This window comes from Haemaphysalis longicornis, unplaced genomic scaffold (assembly GCF_048455015.1).
Source record: "Haemaphysalis longicornis isolate Haplotype H1 unplaced genomic scaffold, Haemaphysalis longicornis Haplotype H1 scaffold_2, whole genome shotgun sequence".
Lineage (NCBI taxonomy): Eukaryota > Metazoa > Arthropoda > Arachnida > Ixodida > Ixodidae > Haemaphysalis > Haemaphysalis longicornis.
In genome coordinates, this window is record NW_027526295.1 from 152,108,394 (window position 1) to 152,134,912 (window position 26,519).

Sequence of the window (26,519 nt, forward strand, 5' to 3'; positions counted from 1 at the left end):
TCGAAAATTCTGAAAACATATGCGGCCCCGCTGCTCCGTCAGACAGCAGCAACGTGTGCTAAGATGTGTAATTGCACGCTCATGTTTGACCTTGTTTGAAAATAATTTAAAAAAAAACTACTTTAAGGTTTCTTCTTACACTGAAGTCACATCTCAGCGAATTTCCTACTCCCCGCATCCAAAAGAACCCCCTCCCCACCCCCACCCCCGTAGGCACTTTTAACTGCATGACTTGGAAGCGCCCCCACACCACTCCTTGCCTTTCAACACTTCTACCTATTAACAGTGGATGGCTTGATTACGATCTCGGACATCGACGACAAGCTCTATTCATTCATGGCTCCCACCTCCAGGACAAGTACGATGACTTCTGAAATGAGGAGACCTCCCTCCACTATACGGCATATTATCATAAGTTTTGTTCCCAATAGGCAGTTTTCCTTCTCCATTCTCTTTCCCTGTATAATTGAGACAGTTTGGTAAAAAAAAACATCGAGTTTAGTACAGATTGCGCAGCAAAGCTCTTAGTAGCTCACTAGTCGGAAATCTTGATGTCATTGCCAGTCAGTGAACCAGACATAGAAACTTATAATATATGGGCACCGGGCTTCACCTTCCACTAAGATTGGAGCACGGAGTGCCCTTTCTCAATGTTCACTTCTCTATCACGTGACATATCCCTCCCCAGGTACAGTACAGATGAATTCCTCAACGATGTGACGAGTGCGGTTGGTGCACGTGTTACGCAACGATGATGCGACGATTCAGCCCGCGATTATGACAGTGAAAACTACGTGCCACAGCACTCTACAACTTCCCCGAAGGCACTACGGTAGATAGGAGAGGACCAGCAAGTCAAATACCTTCACTGTTGTTCAAACGTGGCTATGGCTAGGCCACGGAAATTTTGTGCTTATTAGGATCACCAGGAATGTCCACAACGGTGTTCGTTCCAAGCCACAGAGTCTAAGCGTGGGGCCAGGAAGGACAAATTAGTTCCTGCACAAAAGAGGGGCGGAAGCGCCAACGCCGCCAGAACGCTGAAGAGGTGGTACATGACTCAAGAATCGTAGCGCAGCGTGAATACAGTGATTGACAGAGTGAAGAAAACCGCATCACTAAGCAACAGCACCACGACCTTGCCACCGCAATGAAGACCGTGCCCCAGAAGCAGAGCGCAGGCGTGGCCAAGATTTCGGCGACTTCCCGGAAATTAAAAAAACAAGAAAATGCCGAGCGCTCGTGTGTGCGTGCCTCGCAGCAACCGCCCAGCGTCCCCGGCGCACGTTTGTCAAGCTGAGCATACCCACTAAGGGAGATTGGACGAGATAGGCAAAAAAAAAAAAGAAAAAAACTGCAGCGTTCGCCGCAATCGTGACAACACTTGCTCGGAACCAGAAAGACACGTCATAGCATATGCCCCTCCAAAGTGATCTCATATGATATCACTTTCAAAAAATGAAGAGCTCAGACGTATAGCAACAATGTCGGAGTTAACGTCGCTGCGGCAGCGAAGAAGAAGCAAATCGGCTGCAATCATGGACTTAAACCTTCGTGATGGTCGTGCAGGTTGCGTACAGCTTCGCCACCTTCAAATCTTCACCGAGTTCGTCAAGCAGCCCTCCTCCAACGTGGGCTTCGTGAACCTTGTCTTCTTCCCTTTGTTGCCTGGGTCTGGTCACTTCTTCGCCTCTGGCAATGATGATGACGTCAGTAGTGCTTTGCCCATTTAAATATGGCGACGCCTTCCGCGGGGCCTTGTCCCCCCCCCCCCCCCCTTACACCTTGTATATTTCTGGGATCTCACCACAATATCCCTGTGCGGCCAGGCTCCTGTAATAAAACGTAAGCAATAAATTAGGGGCCACTCCGGCTTCTGAAGATGGATGACCGGAGAAGGTGCATAAAATGCACATCAAACACGTGGTGAGAGAATGTACGCGTATTTATTTTATTCATCTTTGGGTAATTGTAATGACTGTGCCTCTGTGATTACTTAATAAAACTTAGAAGGACTGAAGTTTCAGCCCAGCAAACAAACATGGAGCTTTCCGTTTCCCTTCCGTATAAGCCAATGTATTCACAGCAGACAGAAATTTTAACAGCGAAGATGTTTAGCAAATCGTAATTTTTCGCGTCCCCAATTAAGAATTTCAAGAAATTGCCGAGCGCACGCACTCACGTGAGCGCGGGCCTCTCGGCGACAGCCGGGCAGTTAACAAAACCAAGAATATGCCTAGCCCTCGTGTGTGCGGGCCTCGAGACGACCGCCCAGCGTCCCATGCGCATGTCTTTCAAGCCAAGCACACCCACGTAGAAGATTACAAAAAAAAAAAAAAAAAAAAAAGAGAGCCCAGCGTTCGCCGTAGTCATGGCAACACTTGGTCGGAACGAGAAAGACCCAACATAGCGCACGTCCTTCCAAAATGACGTCCAATGATTGCGAATAACTGAACGAAACTCTCACTTACGGCCGCAATGATGGAGAAAAGGGCGTTGCGACAGCCAAGAAGCAAATCGGCTCCAACCGTGGAGTTCATCCTTCGGGACCGTCGCGAAGGTAGCGTACAGCAGCTTCGCAAGTCTTGCGCGTTAGTGTAAGCTTCCTCCATTTTTGTAACGTTTACAACTTCACTGTAAACTATTACGCGAACATTCATAACTTTCTTCCAAATAAGTTATTTGAAATAAAACTTCGAGTACTAGTTTTGCACATACAGATCTGTGAATTAACTGTGCGATTTTTTTTTATTTTGGTGCTCATTTTACGAAAAAACCCGAGGCAATCAACCGAAGACTGGCTACGGTAGAGGCAACTACAGCAGACATGAGCGTCCGCATGGCCAACATGGAACGCATGCTACAACAACTCCTAACACGATTCAACGAGATAACCCACCAACAGCAGCCGCAACAACCGAGCACGACCCGACCAACATGGCCAGAACAGCGCTAACGCGGGATCTCGTGGTGTGGCAATGGAACGCGAATGGCCTGCGCAAAAAGAAGGCACTCTTACAACAATACATGAGGCAAGTCGGCCGGCGGCCAGACGTAATACTCATACAAGAAACACACACCGAGACTCCCCCGGGCTTACCGGGGTACCGCTCCTATGCCAGCCCGCCCAGTGCAAGAACGGCTGGGAAAGGTGCGGGTCAGGGGGTGTGTACCCTGGTGAAGAAGGGACTCACTTATATCGAACACGGCCTGCTCCAAAACAGCGCCATCGAGCACCTAGCCATCGAGGTCGTCACGGGCCGCAAGAGAAAGGAGAGCACCTACATAGTAAACGTCTATAGCAATCCCAAACAGTTCCAACAAAGATTCAGAACCTTAATACACAAGACGAAACAACTGGCAGGGGACAACACCGCGCTCGTGTGCGGAGACTTCAATGCGCCGCACACGGCGTGGGGGTACCCGAAGTCTACGACCAAGGGCCAGAGCCTCTACGAGGAAGCTATGGAGGCGGAATATCACCTGCTGAACGACCCATCGGTACACACGAGACACGGCACTTCCACGCAACGGGATACGAACCCAGACCTTGCATTCTGCAACACTACCACCGGAGTCCGCTGGCGGAACACGGGCGAAACGCTGGGCAGCGATCACTGCGTACTCGAGATAACAGTGCCGCTGCGCGGCAAAGCGCCGGTCCCCCGCAGGCTAGCGATGACGGATTGGAACAAATACAGACAAGAGTTGGACGCTCTGACCGAGCAGATAGAAGACATCGACAAGTGGTCGCGTGAGCTCAACGCGGTGACACGGGCAGCTACAACGGAGGTGGAGGCAGACGAAGGGACCCCGCAAGTGGACAGCCGCCTAGCACACCTGCTGGAGGCGAGGAACTCACTGAGGGCCCAGTGGAAGCGACAACGCCACAACCGGAGGCTCCGTAAACGCATCGCCCTACTAAACACCGAGATCGAAAAGCACAGCGAGGTGCTCTGCCGGCAGCAGTGGCAGGCGGTCTGTCAGGAAGCGGACGGCCAAATCCACAAGAGCAGAACCTGGCACCTGCTCCGTCATCTGCTGGACGAGAGCAAGACGAAGGGGACGCAACACCACATCCTTGCCCGGACACTACACAAGGCGAAGCAGGAGCTCGGCGAAGCTGAGGTCCGCCGGCGCATCGACAACAAATACCTTCCATCCACCCCGCCGACCCCCCTCCCGAGTTACGCGGGCGAGGCTAACGCCAAGCTCGACGCCGGCATCGAGGAGTGGGAGGTCCGGGCAGTCATTCAAACCATCAACTGCAAGTCGGCCCCGGGGCCGGACGGGGTGTCGAACAAAGCGCTGCGCAACCTCAGCGACGCGGCCATAACGGCGCTGACGGGTTACTTTAACAAGTGCTGGCGGGCGGGCAAGCTCCCCGCCAGCTGGAAAGAGGCCAGAACAGTACTGATTCCAAAGCCGGGCAAGACGCCGAGTATCGACAACTTGCGGCCCATCTCCCTGACGTCCTGCATCGGGAAGGCGTTGGAGCACGTCCTCCTAAACAGATGGCAAGCGTACCTGGAAGAAGAAGGTCTCTATCCCGACACGATGCTGGGTTTCCGAACCAAGCTCAGCACGCAGGACGCGATGCTGCTCATCAAACACGAAGTCCTAGACCGACCGGCCGGCTCCATGGACAACAGAGCGGTACTCGGCCTGGATTTGAAGAGCGCGTTTGACAACGTTCGCCATTCAGCCATACTTCAACAGGTCTCGCGCCTCAACATGGGGGAGCGCTCCTTCGCCTACATCCGCGATTTCCTCACGGGCCGCACCGCAAAGATAGTGGCGGGAGATATGGAACTACCCAAGAAGAGTCTGGGGAGCACGGGAACGCCGCAGGGCGCCGTGATCTCGCCAACGCTGTTCAACATAGTCATGATCGGGGTTGCCCAACGACTACAGGGCATCCCGAACGTCGGGCACACCATTTACGCAGATGACATCACGCTGTGGATGTCCGGCGGCAGTGACGGCGAGATCGAGGCGTCCCTGCAGAGCGCCATCGACGAAGTCGAAGACCACCTGCAGGACACGGGCCTCACGTGCTCCCCGAACAAGTCGGAGCTGCTGATTATTCCACCGAAACGAAGAGGTCAGGGAAGCAAAACAGAACCCGACATCAACCTCCGAACTCGAGACGGGACGACCATACCGCGGGTGAAGACGCTGCGCGTCCTCGGACTGCACGTCGACGCCCTCGGGCACAACGGCCTTACCGTCACCAAGCTCGAGATGAAGATCATGACGGCAATACGGCTAATCAAGAAGGTGTCAACACGGCACGGAGGGATGCGAGAGAACAACCTCCTGAAGCTGGTTCAATCATTTGCAATCAGCCATGTGGCATATGTGGCGGCCTTCCACGACTGGTCGGCGGCCGAGAGCGGCAAGGTTGACGCTCTGATACGCAAAGCATACAAGATGGCACTAGGCCTCTATACACACACCAACACGACGCGACTCTTAGAACTAGGAGTCCATAACACCTTAAGCGAGATAGCAGAAGCACAGCGCACAGCACAGCTTACTAGACTAACGCTAACCAGAACAGGCAGGTCGATCCTGCACAGAGTAGGTTGCCAGACGAGGCTGCAGGGGGAGGGAGACAGGGGACCGGTGCCACCGCCGCCTCCGCGGTCGTTGCCGCGCAGGCTGCTCGGCCTCATGCAGGTCCCGCCGGTCCCCAAGCACATGGATCCGGAAACGAACCGGGAACGCCGCCTGGCCAGGGCAAAGGCCCTCACGGCCGCGCATGCGGCAGACACTAACGCCTACTACGTCGATGCGGCGGCATATCCGAACCGCCAAGGCACGTACGCTGTGGCCGTGATAGCGGCGACCTCAGGGGAGCTGTACACGGCGGGCAGCGTGCGGGCCCAGGACCCGAGGCAAGCGGAGGAGCTGGCCATAGCGCTGGCCCTAACCAACCCCAAGTGTGCGACGGTGTTGTGTGATTCGCGCAGTGCTGTCATGAACTACGCCACAAACAGAGTGTCCTCGTGCGCGTCTAGGGTGTGCGGGGCCCTACCACAACGAACAATGCCGGTGACCATCAAGTGGTTCCCGGCGCACATGGGCCCGGTGGGAACGGGTGCCAACCGCAACGAGGGGGCAGACCGAGCGGCGCGCGTGCTTACCAGACACAGCGCTGCCCCGAGCTCCCCCCCTCGTCCTGCGGAAGGCGAGGAAGAAGATGAAGAAGACCACGTCGAGGCAACTCCAATCGACACATACAAGGAGGTGCTGGCCTGGTATCGGGAGGGCAGAAGAGCCTACCCGCCGCCGCACCGGAATCTTACCCGAAGAGAGGCGGTGCTAGTGCGCCAACTGCAGGTGCGCGCGATATTGACGCCTGTGTTCGCCAAACACGTGTGCCCCGAATTATTCCAGACAGATAAGTGTGTGATGTGTGGTGGCGGTCGCGCTACCATGCAGCACATGCTCTGGGAATGCCAGCAAACGGACTCAACCACTGCGGATCCGCTGCCGCCGCGCTTGGAGAGTGCGGTGACCAGTGCGGAATATGAACTACAGAAGATGGCTGCGCAGCTCGCGCTAGCGGCCATCGATCGCCAGCGGCCGAACTTGTCACCTCCCCACCAGGGAGGCCGGCGATAGTAGGCACCCCCCGAGGTTTCCGCAGGCCAAATAAAGACGTTGTTTCTCTCTCTCTGGGTAAAAGGGGCGATTTTTTTTTACTTTATGCAGTTTTTGGGTCCCCACTTTCTTAATATTATATTACATTTACCCTGGTTCGTTGAAGAGGCCAGACCTGTTGCTAAATAAATGCCAAAGCTTTCTTTCATTGAACATTTCCTTATTTAATTATCATTGCTGGCGCAACTAGCAATTTTGACTCGTTTATCGACAAAAATTAACTTTTAGAAATTACCGGTAGATCTTTTTCGCACTTTAATGAGTTAGCCAAGTTAAACAAATCATGCTTATTCTACAGAAGAAAAACAGACAAACCTGGCTCGTGAATTAAGGAGAAAAATGTTTTGTGTTGCCGGTGTACATTGTCACTGGCCTCCAATGGCTGCATGTTTTCCGGGAGGTCTGGAAGGGCTGCATAAGTGGGCTTGTGCTACGTATTATTCGTGACACATACACCGCATTGTGAATGGGAAGCAGTCCTTCGGCATATATATTTTTTAAATAATGCATCTGGCTCTGTTGTGAGACTCAACAAACATGGGGTTCAAAGGGCACGCAGTTAGGTAAATGGTGTCACTTCGTTATACCAGCGTTTTCGTTATATTGAAGTTCACCATAATTTATGTGCGCTGCGCAAGGTACAAATCAGGTCAGAATTGCATAAAAGGCAAATGTGGCTGTGCTGCAAAAGTAGCACCGAAGTTGAGGAGCAAAATTACAACATATTGAGAGGCTCCGGCGAGAAGGCTTTGTTGAAGGCGAGAAGGCCCTTTATTCGGCAAGCAGCAGCCCGAACCCGAGAAGGGACCTCAAAACACGATGATGATGATCGAGCGTTCCGCGCCCAGGCGATGAGGCGCTGATGAGGAACGGGCGAGGTAAGAAGACGAAGACGATGCATTGATGGCAAATAAATGGAGGGAAAACGATGAAGGAAGCTCGGCAGTCACTTGCGCTTACAATATTCATAATTCAAAAAATGTGAACAGGTTAAGTACTACTGAGAGGTTCACGAAGGACGCCGCTTTTCCACTGCCTGCGAGGAATACGCGCAAACCAAGGTGCAATGACTCGGTGTAAAGCTTCTGTTTTGTTATGGAGTTATGGAGATAAAATACAATCTCGCTCAATTTGAAGAACTAGCCCTTGGAAACTCACTCAGGTCACGTCCTTTTTTTTTCCCTTGAATCGAAAAACAAAACGATAGAAATCTAAAATTTCGCGCTAGATGACGTCAGCTGTGACGCAATAGAGGACAACACTAAGAACACTCAATCCAAAGGCGTTGTTCGATCAGTTAATAATAGTAAGATTCTCCCTGGCCTGTGGTAACAAGCACTTTTGCTTCCAAGGTAACATGAAATCACGCGATAGCACTAGACGTTACTGGATATCTGGATATAGACGATATAGACTGTCACTGGTCACCATTCACACAAGTAAAGTGTGGTGTACTTTCTTGCGTCTGTATTTTGTATTTATGGAAGGTTATCGGGGTTTTACCGGGTTTTACTATAGTGAACTAGAATATTTTACTGTTGTTCAACAACACGCTCCCGTAGTAAGCCGAAGCTAAAGCCGACGTTAGCCAAAGCATGCTCGAACGCGCCGAGCTCGGTCGCGATTGCGATGATCAGTGAAGCGGGTTCGTGCTGCTGGTTGTTTCTCTACGAAGCATGTTGGTTAGCCAGGTGCCAAAGGCTATCAATATTGGGTGTACGAGTAACGTCGACTAGCTGATGACAAAGCTGACATCGATCTTGCTTCGAGGTAGGCCGAAACTCCTCACGATTGGTTTTTTCGTGCTGGTCCAAAACAGGCGCGATTGACACCTTGGGATGTTTCGCGTACATCGATCGCTGTTCCCTGTACGGCGGCCGGAGTTCCTGGTTAGTGCGCGTTGCTACCACCAAATGCGAAGGCGTCAAAACTTGCCTGTTTGTACATAACAGGCTCCATCACAAAAGCACACTCAAACCCCGTTAGTGCGAAAGCTGAGCCACACAGCGTGCACAGCCCAGCAAAACTTCGCCCGGGAAATCGGCGTAGTACATTGGTTCCCACGGGGAACCCTGAGAAATTGTACCGTGATAATTTCATAAAAGCGTGAAGTAGAAATGAAGTCTGTTGAAGTCTGTTGAACTCAAATGAGCGCCTAAATCGGCGTCGCTTCTTTCCCTCTTCTCTCGTCTTCTTCGCTTCGCCGTGGAAGGCGTATCTGAGCTTTCGCGTGTGCGTGACCGTTCGTCGCCTGGTTTCGGCATCGTCCTAGTGCAGCGGTGAAGGCGATCATGGCCGTGCCTCGACACCGTGCGGTGGCGTTGGTCGACATGGACTGCTTCTACGTGCAAGTGGAGCAGAAGCTGGCACCCGAGTGGAATGGCAAGCCCTGCGCCGTGGCCCAGTACAACACCTTTCAGGGCGGAGGGTGAGTGAACGGTCGAAACTCAGGACAGGTGGGCGGGAAAAGGGAACGGGAACGAAATATCTGTGCAGGGGGTCAGGAAAATAAGTGTGTGGACATAATGTCGCTATGCGTTTGTGCGAAATCTTACACTAAAGTTTTCACAGGGTTATTTAAGCTCTGGCTGTCAATTAATATAGAGTAGGGTTGCCGCCTTTTCCCGAAGAAAAAACCGGCAATTCAAATGAGGGGGGGGGGGGGGGGGGGGGGGGGGGAGAGGGTAGTAGAAGGTTGGATTTGTGTTGAAAAAAAGACGCCACATTTTTTTTTATTGACATGCAATGTCATTTCTTGTAGCTTTTCCCTACAAAGAAAGCAACATTACGTTTGTACTGAAGGCGATTGAGGTTTTGGCTCTTGCTCTGAATGTGCCGCACTGAAGAGTAACCGCACTTGCTTGTCGTGCCGGCGGCATCTCGTTGTGCTGTTCCTCCCTTTGGTCCCCTTCCATCTCGGGAATCGCGCTCGGCCGCGCATTTCCTCTGCTCGCGTTTCTTTGCCCAGCTTGTCAACACATAATGGTTGTCTTAGTACATGTGATTACGCTTACAAAAGGCCAAAAATAAATAACCGTGGCACGATGGCAAAAAAAACGGCCAATGTCGGCCGGTTTTAGGTACAGACCGGCAACCGGCCCGCTGTCTAAAAAAACCGGTCAGGTGGCAACCCTAATATGGAGTGTCTCAAAGTTTTTAATGCGGAAACATTAATGGCCCCTAAAATGGCAGACGGCATTGGAATAATAGAGTAGTAGAGTTGAAAAGAAAGTTAAAAAAATTTGGGACTGGGTACGAATCGAACCGAGGGCCTTCGAAATGCAAGTCAAGCCCGCGTACCCCGACCTCGAGACCACTAAGGTTCCACTGCTTTAGCTGACTAATTGTGGACGTAGTGAACGCGTTGGTTGGGGCCTCCGACTTCAAAATGATAGAAAACCTGTACACTGCTCGACGCACGAGTTTGACGCTGCTCGGTACACCGACAGGGGCTGAATATAAGTGTAACAGGATACCCATTCAGGTGTGGATTGGCCAGTGATTATGACAGCTGCTGTTAGATGCTCATGGCCATTATTTCTCCATATTTCATTTAGGCATAATGCCTACATACCCATTTCTCACATACCCACTCAAAAGGATTGTCCAGTGACGATGACAGTTATCTTCAGAAGCTCACGACCAGTTCACCAATTCCTTTTTGGCTTAAAAGTCATCACAACTAACTAGTATCCTCACATGACCACTTAGTGGGATTGGCTGGTGACGATAACGGCTGCCATCAGAGGCTCATGGCTGGTTCACTGATTCCCATTAGATGTGACATGAACGTGCCCGCTAAAAGGAAAACTACGCTGTGTTCAGTTAAGCGTTAATGCTTTCTTATTCACAACTAATGAGAAGTGCTCTGGTGTGCTGCTTTTTAATTTATTTCCTTTTTTTATTTCGTTTCTACTATGTTTTCCGACACTTCTTTCCGCCTTTATTGGCTGTTTCCTTATTTCTCATGATTTAAAGAATGGAAATCAGTGACAGAAAAATTTTTCTAAACGTTCTGCTTATGTTGCCATTTTTTGGACTTGCTCATCATGTCCACACATTAGTTGATGCAATTCTCTTCTTCCATTGGCTATCTTGTTCATGTGTACAACCAGCATTCACATATTTATCTCTAATTATCCTGGCTTACTTATTTGGCTAGTCAAAAATTTGGTCTCGTAATTTGTGGCACAGAGAAAACAGAGTTGACTGCTTGTGCAAACCACGATAAAGCCAGTTTTCTGATAACTGAAGTTTGCCTGCTGTCTAGGAGGCACATATATCATGTTAGAAAGTCCCTAGGAAGCCTGACACATCTTTGAGTGTTGTGAGGACCACTTTCAGTGAGTTTAAGTGATGAGGGGCACCTCATTGTTGTCTTACTTTGACTCTAAAATCTGCATTCCTTTGAGAATAGCTGCAGGCATGACTTGCCGCTATCGTATTCGCAGCACGGCGAATGTGTGCGAGAGAATGTGGCATTGTCAGCATTCATATACATACTAGGGCACTGTGAAATGTGTAGCACTAACTGGAATCATGTAAGCAGGCTATGCGTGTATTCTAGGACATCAGTAATGCCAGAGTAAAGCAGGTGCTTTTGAGATCCTTAAGCTGCGCAAAGAAAGAGTTCGTAACTATTCATTGAAAGTGGACTGTGCCATAATTACATCAAAGTCGTCATCTCCAAAACATGAGGGAGCGTGCAGGGAAAAAGGCGGCCAGGTTAAAACTATTTTGCGAGGGAGAAAGGTTTAATGAGAGCTGAAATTGTCACTTCCTGTGGCGGAAGGGCTTGGGAACAAAATGTGGCTCAAGAGCGTGGAGCAAAGATACGTATACGAATAAACAGTACTGGTTGCCCCAGTTAGCTGGCCTTTACATAATAAGTGACTCTCCTTAAGAGAGGGTGTGGTATTAATGGTAGACGGACAGACGGGTAGCATGATGCCTCAGAAATCGGCTCCAGACTACACGGATGAAACAGGCCAAGCAAAATGTTATGTATTCCTATTTGAATAAGCAGAATGTTCTATTTTCCCCCCTTACATGCAGATTGATCGCAGTGAACTACGAGGCCCGGGCGTTTGGTGTTAAGCGTGGAATGCGTGGTCAGGAAGCGGAAAAGCTGGCCAAGGACCTGCACCTGTTTCGGGTCCCCGAGGTCAGGGGCAAGGCTGACCTTACCAGGTGGGGGTCACCTTCCCTCCTCTTTCACCTAATGGTATGCATGCATGCTACATATCATCTCTTTTATTTGCCAGTCCTGAGCAGCTTTATTGGCAAAAAAAAGATACGGAGCTGCTTTGAACCAGTGCTGGGCAGTCCACGATGACACATCAAAGCCACCTATTCGCGGGGTGTTAGTGACAATTTTCACTAGGACACGAAAAGACGTCCACATGTTATGCATGGTGCATTCAAAGCCAATGACATCATATTCCAGCAGAAAGGTGTCATATTCTTTTCACTTCCAGCAGGGTCCAGTGTAGCCCATAGCCCACCTTAGGAAATGGCTGGCTGAGGTTTTAGTGAAAAGTCATTTCCAGGGAAGTTCTGTCACCTTTTGTGTTCTGCTAGCTGCAGGGGTGCATGACCTTGTGAGTGCAGTGCATGTGTTGGTGCCTGCGAGGTTTCACTTGCCTTTAGGTGCGCGACAAGAGATGTAACGCCAGTTTGTCGGAGCACCAACTCCTGCAGTTTTTCTGAAAATGCACTGTATGCGACAACTTCAAAACACAGTGTACAGCATACGGTCATTTCCCTCTAGCAGTTTAGCTGGCGCTTCTAACCACTGCCCTTGCGCGTAGGTACCGGGAGGCTGGTGCCGAGGTCCTCTCGGTGCTCTGCCAGTTCAGCGATGTGGTGGAGCGAGCCAGTGTGGACGAGGCCTACCTGGACCTCACGGAGGCCTGCAAGACGGTCCCCATCCCTCAGGACGCAAGCAGCAGCCTGCCCAACACATTCCTGGCGCAGCAGCCTAAGGGGGCTTCACAGGACGTGGATGGCACAAGTGAGCCCCCCACCCCAGCACTTTTGTTTTTCTTTTTCTGCAGCCTAGCCGATGGCAAGTTGGTTTCATTGTAAGGCATGAGCACTCTGTAACCTGCCTCCTATATTCGTGTACAAATTCAGGACGGCAATAGCTCATGTGGTGTATCACTCCGCTTAATTAAGCAATAGACTTGTGATGTCGGCGCACATGCGTGTTTTGAAAGGCGATTGCACCCAATGCGGGACATAGTTTCCTTTTTCTCTTCTAGTTTGTTTTTCATGTTGCAGTAATTTATTAGCTGATCCACTGCGAAAAATCATGGAGATGACACGTGTCCTGCTCAAACTATCCGCAGTAATGCACTCTTTGCACCGCGCAGGGGAACAGCCAGCTGTAGTGATGTGGTGCAGAGGTAACTTTTGTTGTCATTTATAAGTTGCCCCCCCCCCCCCCCAGTATAGTTGCATAAAATGCATTCTCACATCAGCCGCTCCACCCATGCGTGAAAAAATTTGAAGAAAAACAAATCCTGCACTTATGGCATCTCAAAACGGGGTTTCCTCACTTATGAAGCCGACACAGGATGACTTCTGCGTTGTCGGCATGAAGCGAAAGCTCGCATGATTTCGGCTAGAAAACACAATGAGGTGGGGAAAATGCGTGCTACTGAAGCCAGTGGCATGGACAAACACAGGTTAGAAGAAAGGAAAAAGGAGGAAACGCGCCGTAAACTCTTGCCAAGTCTGGCAATTAAGAAAGGGTGAGGTGCTAATTGATGGCAACATATGTGATGTGCCCCCGCATGTGTCATGGAAGAGACAGATGTGCATGTACACACTCACAAGGGGATTTGCTCCGTTCTTCAGAAAAAAAAACACTGTTAAACAAATTCATACAAAGAAAGAGAGCAGGCTCGGAAATTGCAAGTGAGGTAAAACCTCATCATTTCATTGTTCAGGGGACAACAGAGTACATTTCAGAGACACAAACAAACCAATGTTACATTGAATTGCAGCTGTTACAGCGGGACCAGGCTTTTGCCGCATAGCTACCAGGAAAACATTATGCCTGGGGATGCGTCAACAGAGTTGTACTTTATTCATCGACATTGCCTATTACATAGCCTGTAGTTTTCTTTTTTTAACTCCTTGAAAAGGTAAAATTAAAAATGTTTCACGTTTTTATTATCAAGCGTTTCTTCCTTGTCTTAGAAGTGTGTGGGCCCGTTGAAAGTATTGAGCACGTATCCAACCCCACAATTCTGCACATTGAACATTGACGCCAGGTGCAACAGCTGTTAGAGAAGGGTGAGGGTTATTCCCAGACATGCAAAGAAGGGAATTCGAGGTCAGAGGCTACATCTATTAGTATGCATGCGTGTGGTTCTTCCAGGCTCTGTTGTTTTGTCATCATTGCTTGTGACCCATGACAGCTGCTCTTGTTATACATCTATTAATTTGTAGCAAAGCAAGCAAGGATTCAGATATTGGTAACTTAAGTTCACATGTAACAAATAAGAGGCACTATAACAAACTGATGACTGATTGACATGGCGGTTGTTGTGTGCAGGGCGCACTGTACACCTGGTTCACATGAGTAAAAAGAATGCAGGGTTCGTAGCGGTCCTTGAAACCCTTGAAAACCCTGGAATTTGAAAATAGCATTTTCAAGGCCTTGAAAACCCTTGAATTTTTTTAGGTCCTTAAATTTCCTTGAATTTCGTCAATTGGCTTCTGTTCAGCCAGTTTTTAGCGGATGCCTCTTGAACGCCTGGCAACTATGTACTGGAGCCAACAAGGGATCCAGTCCAATCCACTCCTGTGGCTAGCGTGGTTGCAGCTAGAGATGGGCAAAACGGCTCACTTCAGTGAGCGGCTCAGAACGGCTCAGTTCACTGAAGTGAACCGGTTCATTTGAACGGTTCAGCGGTTCATTTAGGTTTGTAACCTGTGTTAAGCATCCATAATCTAAATTATTACTCAATTGTTATTTAGTCATTTATTTTGTAACAACATCCGCTGTATTTGTGCTGAAAAGAATTGGCCTCACCATCATTACAAAAGTTTTTGTGTGTCAGTGGTATTTCAGAATCACTCGGTCGATATATATAGAAGAAAATGCAACTTTTTGTCAACTTTATAACATCACAAATATGAGCTCTACTAGTGAGCTGTGACGCCAGAAAAAATGATTCTGGACATAATATAAGAAACTAATTTTAATATTGTGGTGGTGAACTACACTTTCTTCAGTTTATTCGAAGCGAGGTCGACGGGTCCGCTTTCTGGCAGCGATAATAGATGACGGGAAAGTTGCACACAAGACCCAGCTGAGTCGGCCGATACGCCTCTAATAACTCTACCGGAACGTGCCGACACGACTCCTTCAGAGCCATGCTCAGCACGATTCTCTAATCGAGCGAGCAGCCGCTGAACGTCGGTTCTTAGGAGAGCCGCTCTGCCAAAGAACCGCCGGGAGCCGATAATCGCCGCGGAACTGAGCGGTTAAGAAGATGCGGCTCGTTTCTGACTCGGACAACAGCTACACGCACAAATGTAACTGTAGTGATTCTAGTGAATTATATGGTCACAGGAGTTTATTGTCCTATTACTTTGAAAATACAGACGCAGTTCGTTCACTGCTGCCATTGCGGCCTCCCGATCTGTCATTCACCGCCGCCGCCATCGCGGTTCCCAAATGGCGCCTCAGAAGATCCGCTTCGCGAAGAGCGGCTCTCGAAAAGAGCGGGAGCCGTTCTTCGGTTCAGTAACTGAGCGGAAAGAGCCGGAAGAGCCGATGAACGGGTCAAAACTGCATCCGGTTCTCCTGGCTCGAATTATCTGCTCCCACGACAGGAGGTGCGCTGGAGGAGTTTGAAAAATTAGCCCCAGCCGGCCCGGCAGTACAGTTGCTTTCCCGCGCCGATAACAGATGGCGCAGAGCGACGGCTCATTTGACCCGGGTCTTCGGTTCTTTCGCTCAGTAACTGAGCGGATCCGCTCACCGGAAGAGCCGATGAACGGGTCAAAACTGCATCCGGTTCTCCTGGCTCGAATTGTCTGCTCCCAAGACAGGGGGCGCACTGGAGGAATTTGAAAAATTAGCCCCAGCCGGCCCGGCAGTACAGTTGCTTTCCCGCGCCGATAACAGATGGCGCAGAGCGACGGCTCATTTGACCCGGGTCTTCGGTTCTTTCGCTCATTAACTGAGCGGATCCGCTCACCGGAAGAGCCGATGAACGGGTCAAAACTGCATCCGGTTCTCCTGGCTCGAATTGTCTGCTCCCACGACAGGGGGCGCTGGAGAAATTTGGAAAATTAGCCCCAGCTGGCCCGGCAGTGGAGTTGCTTTCTCGCGCCGGCAATAGCTGGCGCGAGAGAGCGTTGACCCGGCTTTTAGGCTCTGTTCGCTCTTTCTCCATGGTTTGCAGTGCTGTGGCTCGCCCCGTTCGACACTGATCACTGAGGGGGCGAGAAGGGTCTCCCTCTCTCCAAAAGAACCGCCGCTCACTTTTACTGAGCCACGGCTCACTCGTTCTTCAAAAAGAGCGACTCAAAAGAACCGGATCACTCCTGAGCGACGCATCTCTAGTTGCAGCGGCAGCAACGATCAAAGCTAAGCCTACCCTACCGGTGTTGTGGGAAACATGGTGTGTGGATAGTCCAAGTCGTCTTCTGCAGCTGCAATATGCCGGGAAAATGCAACTTCCAGCACACGTGGTTAAGCAGTGCTGCTTATAAAGAGTGGATTTCTCCGGACACATCGAACTCGCATCGAGCTAAGTGCAAGGTATGTGCAAAAACATTCGACGTGTCGTCAATGGGGGAGTCTGCCCTCAAAAGTCACATGAAAAGCGCAAAGCCTGTGGAGAACATGACAGCAACCGCAGCGCATAGTACTGTGCGGAGCCACTTCACAGCTGTTGATAAGCAACGCATCGAGCCAACTCCTTCAAGTTCAACGTCGTCGGATGTGAGCAGCTTGTGCAAAGCTCACGAGAGTGTGATCGACGCGGAGATACTGTGGACCCTGAAAATGGTCACGGCGCACTACTCCTACAAATCGTCAGCACATACAGGGGACCTTTTCAAGAAAATGTTCCCGGATAGTGAAATCGCTAAGGCATTTTCCTGCAGTGAAAGGAAATCTGCGTACGTGGTGTGCCATGGTCTCAGACCGTTTTTTTCTCTCGCGCCTACAACGTGAATTGGAACAGTCTGATGGTTACACCGTTCTGTTCGACGAGTCTTTGAATGACTACCTGCAGAGGAAACAAATGGACATTCATGTGCGGTACTGGAGCACGATGCCCGAGCGGGTAACCACGAGGTTTTACACGTCGGTGTTCATGGGACATTCAACTGCCGAAGACCTTCAAGAGAAGCTTCTGGGTGCCCTGGAAGATTTGCCGCTGGCGAGAGCTGTCCAGCTGTCAATGGATGGCCCCAACGTAAACCTGAAGTGTTTTAGAGGATTGCAGGAGTACCTGCAGCAGAACCATCAAGTTCAGTGTTTGGACCTGGGCACTTGCGGACTTCATACCATACATAATGCGTACAGGGCGGGCATTGTTGCCAGCAAGTGGGGCCTAGAGAATCTCCTTTCAAGCCTCAGTGCCATTTTTCATGATGCGGCAGCGCGAAGGGAAGACTTCTCTACCGTGACAGGCCAAGTGACATTTCCTCTCAACTTCGCTGCTCATCGCTGGGTAGAAAATGTTCCCGTCATCGAACGTGCCATTACCCTGTGGGGCGACGTGCAAAAGTATGTCGCATGTGCAAAAAAGAAAGAGGTGAACTTGCCGAGGTGTGCATCGTTCATCCAGCTCAGTGACTTTTGCCAGGACCCACTGCTGTTGGCCAAACTGAAGTTTGCTCTGGGCATCGCGATGATTCTAAAACCATCCCTCACGGAATATCAGCTGGACAAACCACTGGTGTTCTTTTTGAAAAGGGATCTCGAGTGCCTCGTGAGGAAGCTTCTTGCGAGATTTGTGAAGTGCTCGGTGCTGTCCGCTTCCACAGGAGTTGTCGGCATGCTGAAGATGGACGTCGCAGACCCAAATAACCATGTATCATCAGAGAAAGTTGATATTGGGCACGCTGCAGAACAAGTACTCAAAGCCGCGAAGGTGAGCGCCAAAGATATGTTTGCCTTTAGGATGGAATGCAAACAGTTCCTTGTAAGCACAACCAAGAAGATTCTGGAGAAGAGCCCGCTGACATACCATCTAGTTAGGAACCTGTCGTCGCTTGATCCCCGTCAAATGGCCTCAAAGCCAGATGACTGCCTTACAGGCTTCAGGAAGGTCCTAGACGCACTTATTGCAGTTGGTCGATTGGGTGAGCATGAGCGCGATTCTGTCCTTGGGGAATACACAGAACTTCTCCAAGAGAAGAAACACAACCTGCGACAGTTTGACAAACACTCTCTTGGCCTAGACGAGTTCTACCTTGAGCTGTTGAAGGGTGACTCATCCTACATGCACTTGTGGAAGGTTATCCGGCTTCTTCTCGTCTTGAGCCACGGGCAGGCAACTGTTGAAAGAGGCTTCAGCGTCAACCGTCAGGTCTCTGTCGAAAACCTTAAGGATATCTCGTATGTGTCACAGCGAATCATTTGTGATGCTGTAAGCAAGGCTGGTGGCGTCCTGAACATTGGAATAACGAAGGAGTTGCGGAAGTCGGTCGCAGCCGCACACAACCGCTATCGGGCCTACTTGGAGGATACAAAAAAACAAGTGATGGAGCAGACAAAGGCATCAAAGAGAAGCCGCATTGAAGAAGAGATACAGAGCATCAAGACAAAGAAGAAGAGGCTGGAAGCAACAATCGCTGATTTAACAGCCTGTGCCGACAACTGCGCTCTGCGGGTGGAAGCCACAAGCGACATCACTTTGATTGTGAAGTCCAACAGTTTAAGAGAAACTGCAAACGAAAAGTCCCTGGAGCTTGCAGAGATGGATGAGAGCCTGAAGGGGAAGCTTCTGGAGCTTAAAGCCTGAAGGGAAGCTTCGGGAACCTAATGTTTGAACCTAGTCCCCTTTTGTGCGTGTGTGTGTGTGTGTGCAATACGTCTAGATTGAGAGGTGAATCAGCAAAAGGGATGTTGAAATCAGCCGAAAACAGTGCAATGAAACCAGCATTAAATGAAAATTGTGCTTGCATTTTCTTCCGTGCAGTAAAATATGTGCTTCCATGCTGTGAAAGATGGTGTTGTGTTTTTCTATTATCTCAAAAAATGTTATCTTAAGTCCTTGAAAATCCGTAGTTGGGGCCTTGAAAGTCCTTAAAAACCCTTGAATTTTTTTCTTCATGGCCGCTATGAACCCTGGAATGCTACATAAAGCGTATCGGAAACATGAGGCACAATTGACAAGGAATAATAATGCAGTAATGAAGTAATATAAGCATCGAAGCACAATTGGTGCTACTTGTAAGGAACATGACGGTCAGGTGGCATTTGCAGGGGTGAGACAGCTGCGCATATTGCGCAGATTTGATACAAATTTGTTTTCCTGCACCAGGCTGCTCCAAAAGCTTGAAAATTGGTAAAATTGCGCCAAACTGCTCCCAAACAGTCTGAGAGCCAACGATTTTAACGCTCCCATCAGTTTCAGTGGGGAAAAATGCTTACTGACCACAATTTTCCATTACCCCCAAGATGATGCTGTTTGTAAAAATTAATTGACTGATCATTCAATAAAAAACTCGCATAAAACGGTACCCGAAATAGTTTTTTCGGAAGACACAATGTCGGGTTGCACATGTTATATTCTGTATGTTTTTAAAGCTTTCCCATCGAAAATCATTGCAAAGTCCTGTATAAAAATACTAATGTTTACTGAGGCGACAAAACTTGTTCAAGTTAAGGACAAAACGGCAATTTTCTATACGGGGCGCCGCTATAGGCTCCGTGCGCTGGTGTTTCGAGCGCGACCGCAGCGCCGCCGAACAGCGGCGCCGTCGAAAATTGGATGTTGGTCACCCCGAAAGAGCGGCTTACCGGACGGAGATTCCGCAGTCGTTGTGAAAAAGTCGAGCTAGTAGTGCGCATTTCTATGCGTATTGCTGGGTCTACGGCTCCGCAACATTTTAAAAAGGTCGCGAGGAGGCTGACGAAAAAATAGTTTATCTCGGTTCTCTTGAAATGAAGCGCAAAGGCGACAGCGATGAACCAGCGCACTGCGACGGGCAATGTAAACAACGCCGATCGACTTCTGGCCATAAGCGTTCGTTTTGCTGTTCTGTGTGAATGTGGTTTATACTCTGGGATCTTGTTTTTGTGCACACCCGCCGTCAACTTCGCGGGGGACCTGCGACAGCCGGCGAAACTTGCACAGGCAACGCGAGCTTCGTCGGGAACAAAAACAGCGCGCCAGCATACACCCCACCAATCTTACCTGAGTGCTACGCAATATGACGCACAGTAACGGTTGACACGAAACTGCAGTGATCCCACAGGCAACCACCGCAGCTAAACGAATGGGCCATTAATATGCGCGTCAATCATCTTAAAGCAGTGACGATGTCGGTCGTTTTCTTTTTTCTTTTTGTCGCTGAGCTTATGCTTCCCCGGCATTTTAGCATTACGTGTTGCTTAGGCTTTACCAATCTGTATCGGTTATTCCTCTTCTCTATTATGGTGCTCATCGCTGCTTACCCCTTCCTAGGTGTACGCGCGGAGGTTCTGCCCGTGCGGCCTCGGCGGCTGCTTTGACGCAGATATCGCGGCAAACTCCATACGACTAACACTTCGTTGGTTCGGACAGAGCTGGAACACCAGCGTTGATACCGGCGCTAAAATTTGGCAATAGCTGTACGGTGCTCACAGTTATGAGTTGACGAACATAGCAACTGCATCGGCATGTTTACGCGAGCCGCGGCACCCGGCCTTGCGCGTGCAGCTTCACCCGCCTACCTCGCTTAGACTCACTGAACTCATAATAAAGTGCAGAGATGCGTGAGCCGCGTGTTTACAACAGAACTCGCAACCATTCACTGTACCGCCTAAAAGTCGCAGCCCAGGGTCACGTCTGTCATGTGCCCAACGCCATTGCTGGAAACATCGGACGGGTCCGTTGCGTTCGCTAGCTCCTCCCGGATGCAGTAAACATAGTTTGCGGCGTGTAGCTGACCACGTTTTGAGGTTTTCTTATATAAAAAAGAAAACGAGCCAATATATCCCATTTCTCTAAAACCGTTAAAACGAGCGCGCTGGTTTGAGCAGTCATCGCAGCGTAGCACGGGCGGAACGGGGAAGGGCGCAAGCGATGACAACAACATCCGATAAATGCCTCCAGTGGCCGTAGATGGCGCTAGTTGTACAGGCGATGGTGTCGCCACCATACCAGCGCACGGAGCCTATGGTGAGGATCGGAAAACATGGCCAGCGGGCGAAGCAGTTGCTCGTAGTTCAGGCTAGTTCATTCTAGTTCAGGCAGACCGCTCTCCGCAGATTTCTACTGTGCTTTTGGTTACGGGGGTGGCTAGGTTTAGATTTAGTTTGATCTGTTACGGGAAGTTGCGCCACTCGAAAGGTGGAGTTCATAGAAAACAACGCGGTGCCCGCAAATTCACACCGTGTTTCGTGTGAGGCGCGGTTCGCGCTTGAAGTGAAATTTCTGACTCATTGCGTTGTTATAAAACGCGGAGTTATTGCTGCCTTTGACAGCGAGCTTGCAAGCGGCGTGAATGGGACGGTCGACACTTCAAAAGGGGTGGCGCAGGCTACATCGCCGCAAAATGTTCAAGCAATGTCCGATAGCGGGACGGGCTATTATTGCACGCTAGTAATAATGGTTCATCAATCTGAAGTGAAATTTAATGCCAAAAGGGATATGGATAAACATATCAACGTTACTCGAATTACGATTGATCGTAGTGAACGTGCACCTTAGTGTTTGATATGGGAAAGCTGGTGGGGTGCGACGACTGTCACCTCGCTTTGCGCAACTTTTGCCGTGGCTCTACACTTGTGCTTAATAATTTAGGCATTCCCATGATAATAAAAATGCCTTACGATTGCATAGTTTTTCAACTTGATATTTTCAACGGAACTCCATGTTATCCATATATACATAGGGCCTAAGAATTTAAAAATGGTTTGTAAAAGGTAGTGCATTTGGTACCTCGTGATATTCTGGTAGAAAAACTTTATTAAGAGGCTGTTTCAGTGTTATATACATTCAAAACCGATTAAAAAGTGCTCTTTCCCCCCGAGTTGCCAAAAATTTGATTTTTTGGGCACCTAAGGTGACATAAAAAATATCGTTAACTGCTCCAAACCAAGGTTCTTCTGCTCCAAAATCGAGATTTTGCTGCTCCAAAAACTGCTCCCAAACTTGATTCAGCTGTCTCACCCCTGCATTTGCGCAACTGGAAACAGAAATTTGTTATCTGGGTACCTTTGTTACCCTGAACCATACTGTAGTAGTCATTCGTCCTTCGGTGCGCTTCGGCAAACTCCCTACGCTTGGAGCTCGGAGTCACTCTGCACGGCTTCGTTGCCTCTAAGTGGCGGCGCGGTTTCAGAGGACTTGGGAGTGACCTCGAGGTGCAAGGTGATGCGCGAACTTTGGCGAAAGTGCAGCTTCACTGCACCGCATGGTGCGCCACTGTGATGCGCCTCATTCCATCTCCGGATTGCAGAGGCAGACCTGGCTGCATGGCTGTCCGAAATCGACGACCCTGACTGCCCCGACGCCCTGCTGGCACGGGCTGCGGCACTCACGGAGCAGATCCGAGCTGCCGTCTATGCCCAAACAGGCTACCGCTGCTCAGCTGGGATCGCGCACAACAAGGTTTGTGGCAGTGTTTCAGCTCCTTGCCTTGACAGGTCACATAACTTGTGATAAGGAATTAACTTCACTAGAATGAGAACATGAAGGCGGAACATGAATGGGTCAGCAAATTTAATTTCATTTATCATATTAGATGCGAGATTTGTTTCATGAGAAGGCTACCTGCTGCTGCTGATAAAACCAAACAACCTCGATTGTTTCATCCGGTTCAATTTCTTATTTGACAAAAATCTTTTCTTCCCTTGTGATGATGGAAAACAACCAGCGCAAGAAAGACGAGGAAGGTTACAGACGAGTTGCAGGCTTGCGTAGTGATTCCTTCTTTAATTGAACTGTTCTGACATGCGCGGTGTTTTTTGTGTATGTATGTTTTCTTGTCCAATAAAAATTAAGTTGTGAGTAAAAAAAAAGCGCTAATTGCGCAATACATTTCTTTCCTCAGCTCCCAGGTGTGGGCACATTCTGACGCTAGTCAGCTCGTGTAGATTGTGTGCCCTAATAAGTGCAGTGGCAAGCTTGTCAAGGTGCTGGTACACAACTCAGAACTAGCACCCGCCATGCGGCGGCCAGTCTGAGCTTAGAGCCTAAACGGTTGTTTTGTCCTCCATGACACGTAGTGACCTTTACCAGTCACAACTGCATAGTTGTCGCCATGGCGCCACAGGGCACCTGCAGGGAAGCCTGCCTAGGGAAGTTGTGCAAACCTAACGTGTGGTGGGCAGTCTGAGTCGGCGACTAGCAAAGCGGGAGTGCGAAGAGGCATTTTCAGGGTAGAGAATGTGTGGAAAGTGGCAGGAATAGCTGGACAAGCAATAGGAATACAGCACAGAAAGCCGACACTGAAACCCTGATGGGCTCCTGACATGTTGGCGAGTGCAGTAGTACGTGTTACACATAGTGCAGGGGGGGTGCAGACTGCGAGCAAGTTAGTGTGCTGGTCTTGTTTTTGACCTGCATGCGCTTGTGTTTGTGTGTATACTTTTTTTGCTTAGTTTTTCTCAAAAGAATATTCGAAAAAGTAAAGTAGCTCCACACATATGACAGCTCTGACTGTACTAGAAGAGTTCACGATTTACATAATGGCTTTACGCTCTGGAGCAACACCTGAGGGTTGAGGTTGGCCCTAGTAGAGGCCTATGGATTAATTGAGGCAATGTGGTGATATTTACATTTTCTGCAATGTCACATATGGATAGTCATTTTGGTTTTTTGTCTCTATAAGGAAGACAGCTTCAGTGCTCATTGATAGGCCCCAAAACACAGCAAAGATCCCAACATTGTGAGCCTTCTGTTTCTGACATGCTTGCTTGGGGGTGGGGGGAGGGGGAGGCAGAGGCTTGTGTGAAACGGCTTGTGTTGATTGGAATGCAAAGGCCAACATCAGGTAGCAAAATTTGTGAACAAAAACTTGTGTCACTTTTGAGTTAATACAGTATTTTTCTGAGAAAATAAACCCTTCCTGGCAAACCTAAGCAAAAGCACGTGACAAAACTTACAGAAATTGTACTGACAGGCAAGAAAGCTTCACTTGTGAGTTGTCTGCTGTCCAATCCCAATGTTGCTCTCTCCCCCTCTTTGCTTACTGCAAGTCTAAATCATAAATCAGCAAGCCGATGCTAGAGGGGAGGAGCGAAGCACTTGAAATTCAACCAAAGTGGCGTGGGAGTTAGCTTTCATGAGTGTGGTTCTCAGCCTGAGCGATCGTGGGTATGAGTGAGGGACCAACCTTCTACGAGCCTTAGGCAAATGAATCAGTGATATGAGTAGGCCTGGGTACGAGTGGGCACTGAGTAGGAAAAAAACTTCTAAATGAGCTGCGTGGAGTTGCATGCAATTTTATTGTGAAAGCAGCATGGAGGGAGAGAGAGCGAGCTTGCAGTTAGTGAGCTTGTGAGAGAAGTGGAATAAGGAAAGTTACTTGTAAGTAAGCTATGTATGCATACCTACTAACTCTTCCGAATTTTCCGTAAAATGTACAGAATTTTGCCGCGTCTTACGATTTTACAAATCGTGTCTGAAATTTTACGAATTTTCGAAAAAAATTGGACCATCTTTAAATGACACTGTGGTACCTGCGCCGCCACGAGAAAGCAATACGTAGTATTGTTATCACCAACTGCGAAGCAGCGATTTCGGTCTTCTTCTCGGGATGGGCTACGTATCCATATCCAGAACTCGCTGCTTCTAAGACAAGTCTGCTTATAGCGTGTTGTTCACGGGCCGGTTACAACTTCCGTGTTTGTGGCGCTCTTTGTATTACTGCCGCGTCCTGTGCAGCAAGACCCGTGGTATGATAGCGGTAGTTCCTTCACATTGCAACGGCGGGCTCGAAGTTGCGAGACTACTACCAAGTGTTCTTGAAATCGTACATGTAAGAATTTGCTTCCCTGCCCAATGGAGTTGCTGCTCATTACTCTACAACACTGACGGTTTGCACGGATGGTTCTGAAAACGTGAGAACGTTTGTCACAAAACGTTCATCCGTTTAGACTTAAAAATTAAAGTGTGCTGCCCCCCACTTCCCCCAGTCCGCAGTTATTACGAATTTTCATGTCACCAGGTTGGCAGGTATGACTATGTATACTTTCACAAATGATGGAGAATGTATGAAGCTTGTTGCAGTACCAAGTAACGGTGAAACTGGAAGACTGAGGAGCGGAATGGGAAGGGACTGATGAAACAGTTTCGTTGTCGGGCTTGTTGTGTTCCTGTTTTACATGAGTCACCAAGTTTGGGTGAAGATGTGTCATTTTTAGACATTTTCCCTATGAAAATAAAAATAATGTGTGAATGGGCCAAAAAATGTGGAACATGGCCTACACGCCTACAAATTTAACCTTATATGTATTGTACATAATTAGACTGAGCTTATATACCTTTACGTGGCTCTTTTAAGCAAGTGCCTTGTTAGGAAAAGGCTGCTAGTAGTAGTAGTAGTAGTAGTAGTAGTAGTAGTAGTAGTAGTAGTAGTAGTAGTAGTAGTAGTGCCACTTTATTTAACATTGGGTTCAGGGTAGGGGGGTGGTGGAAGGCCAAAGGGCTTTCGCGACGTCCAGGGCTTTGGCCGGGGCAGTTTTCCCATAGAAAGAGTGAAAGTAAACAGTTGCTCCCTCAGCAGTCTATCGTTGTGGCACAGTCGAAACATGGTGTGTTACCATCCTACTTGACCCACATTCAAGCGCCTGCTCTTGTGGACTCACTTCCAGACTCGCGTCTACACGTTGACATGCCTGTCTATGTGCCAGGCATGTTTTAGAAAACAATGGAAAAAGGAAGAGCTGTCCTTGCACTTTCAGTGTGAACAGCTTGCAAAGAATACATGAACAAGACGCGTGTGTTCGATGCATGCAGGTGCTAGCGAAGCTTGCCTGTGGCCTGCACAAGCCCAACAAGCAGACGGTGCTCACGGAAAGCGGGGTACCCATCCTGTTTGCAACACTTCCCATTCACAAGCTGTGAGTAGTGGACAGGTTTTGTTTGCGACGTCAAAAGCGAGAAGTAACTTTTTGTGTTCTATTCGGGCACTTGTGCTGCCATCTCAATAATTTAGACTGAACAAAGTGGACGCGAATCGTGTGGGGCTTCTCCAGTTATATACCCCAGCCTTTCTATGGACTGCTTAGTACAAAATCCAGTGCTCGATTTTCTAATGTGTTCGGTCTATCAAGCTACCCATGGCAGGTAAATCGAGGATGCCCATTGTTTGTAAACTATGATCTGTTGGCTAGTTGAGGCTGTTTCCAAAAATTTGTGCACAGGCCTGCTCCAACAATATGCTTTGAAAGAGGCCATTCAGTCAAATTAACTTGGACCTCGTTAGCAGTATGGGCTCTGCAGTTTCCATGTACAGTTGAACCCCGCAATAACGAAACCGCCGGGGAGTTCCTAAAAATTCATTTTTGCGAGAATTTCAATGCCGCGGGAAGGAAACATAAATGACAAGAAAATTGCCCGCAAACTGAATATTTTTTTCCGAAAGTCGGTTATATTACTTTGCAAGCCATACCTTGCAACAGCTTCACAGCTCGGCTCTCACACTACAAGAAGTGATTC

At 49.1% G+C, this 26,519-nt stretch overlaps 2 protein-coding genes across 4 annotated transcripts in view; both read left to right on the plus strand.

Moving 5' to 3' along the window:
• The first annotated feature begins 8,238 nt into the window (after positions 1–8,238).
• LOC144169333 (DNA polymerase eta-like) overlaps positions 8,239–26,519 on the plus strand; it is a 41,969-nt gene continuing 23,688 nt past the window's right edge. Inside the window, exons 1-6 of one of the 3 annotated variants that reach the window (XM_077698426.1) lie at positions 8,239–8,439; positions 8,942–9,097; positions 11,725–11,859; positions 12,480–12,682; positions 22,315–22,466; positions 25,818–25,921. In XM_077698426.1, the coding sequence (XP_077554552.1) occupies positions 8,961–9,097; positions 11,725–11,859; positions 12,480–12,682; positions 22,315–22,466; positions 25,818–25,921 (731 nt within the window). In that variant the 5' untranslated portion in view covers positions 8,239–8,439; positions 8,942–8,960. Of the gene's footprint in view, positions 8,440–8,539; positions 8,559–8,941; positions 9,098–11,724; positions 11,860–12,479; positions 12,683–22,314; positions 22,467–25,817; positions 25,922–26,519 lie in introns of those variants that run through there. The other 2 variants (XM_077698425.1, XM_077698427.1) reach the window with 2 other exon arrangements.
• On the plus strand, positions 16,703–18,668 carry LOC144170927 (uncharacterized). The gene has a single exon (XM_077700926.1). The coding sequence runs from the start codon at positions 16,830–16,832 to the stop codon at positions 18,666–18,668; it is 1,839 nt and encodes a 612-aa protein (XP_077557052.1). The 5' UTR covers positions 16,703–16,829.

Coding starts and splice junctions, on each gene's coding strand:
- LOC144170927 (XM_077700926.1), top strand. CDS start 16,830: ATGGTCTCAGACCGTTTTTTTCTCTCGCGCCTACAACGTGAATTGGAA.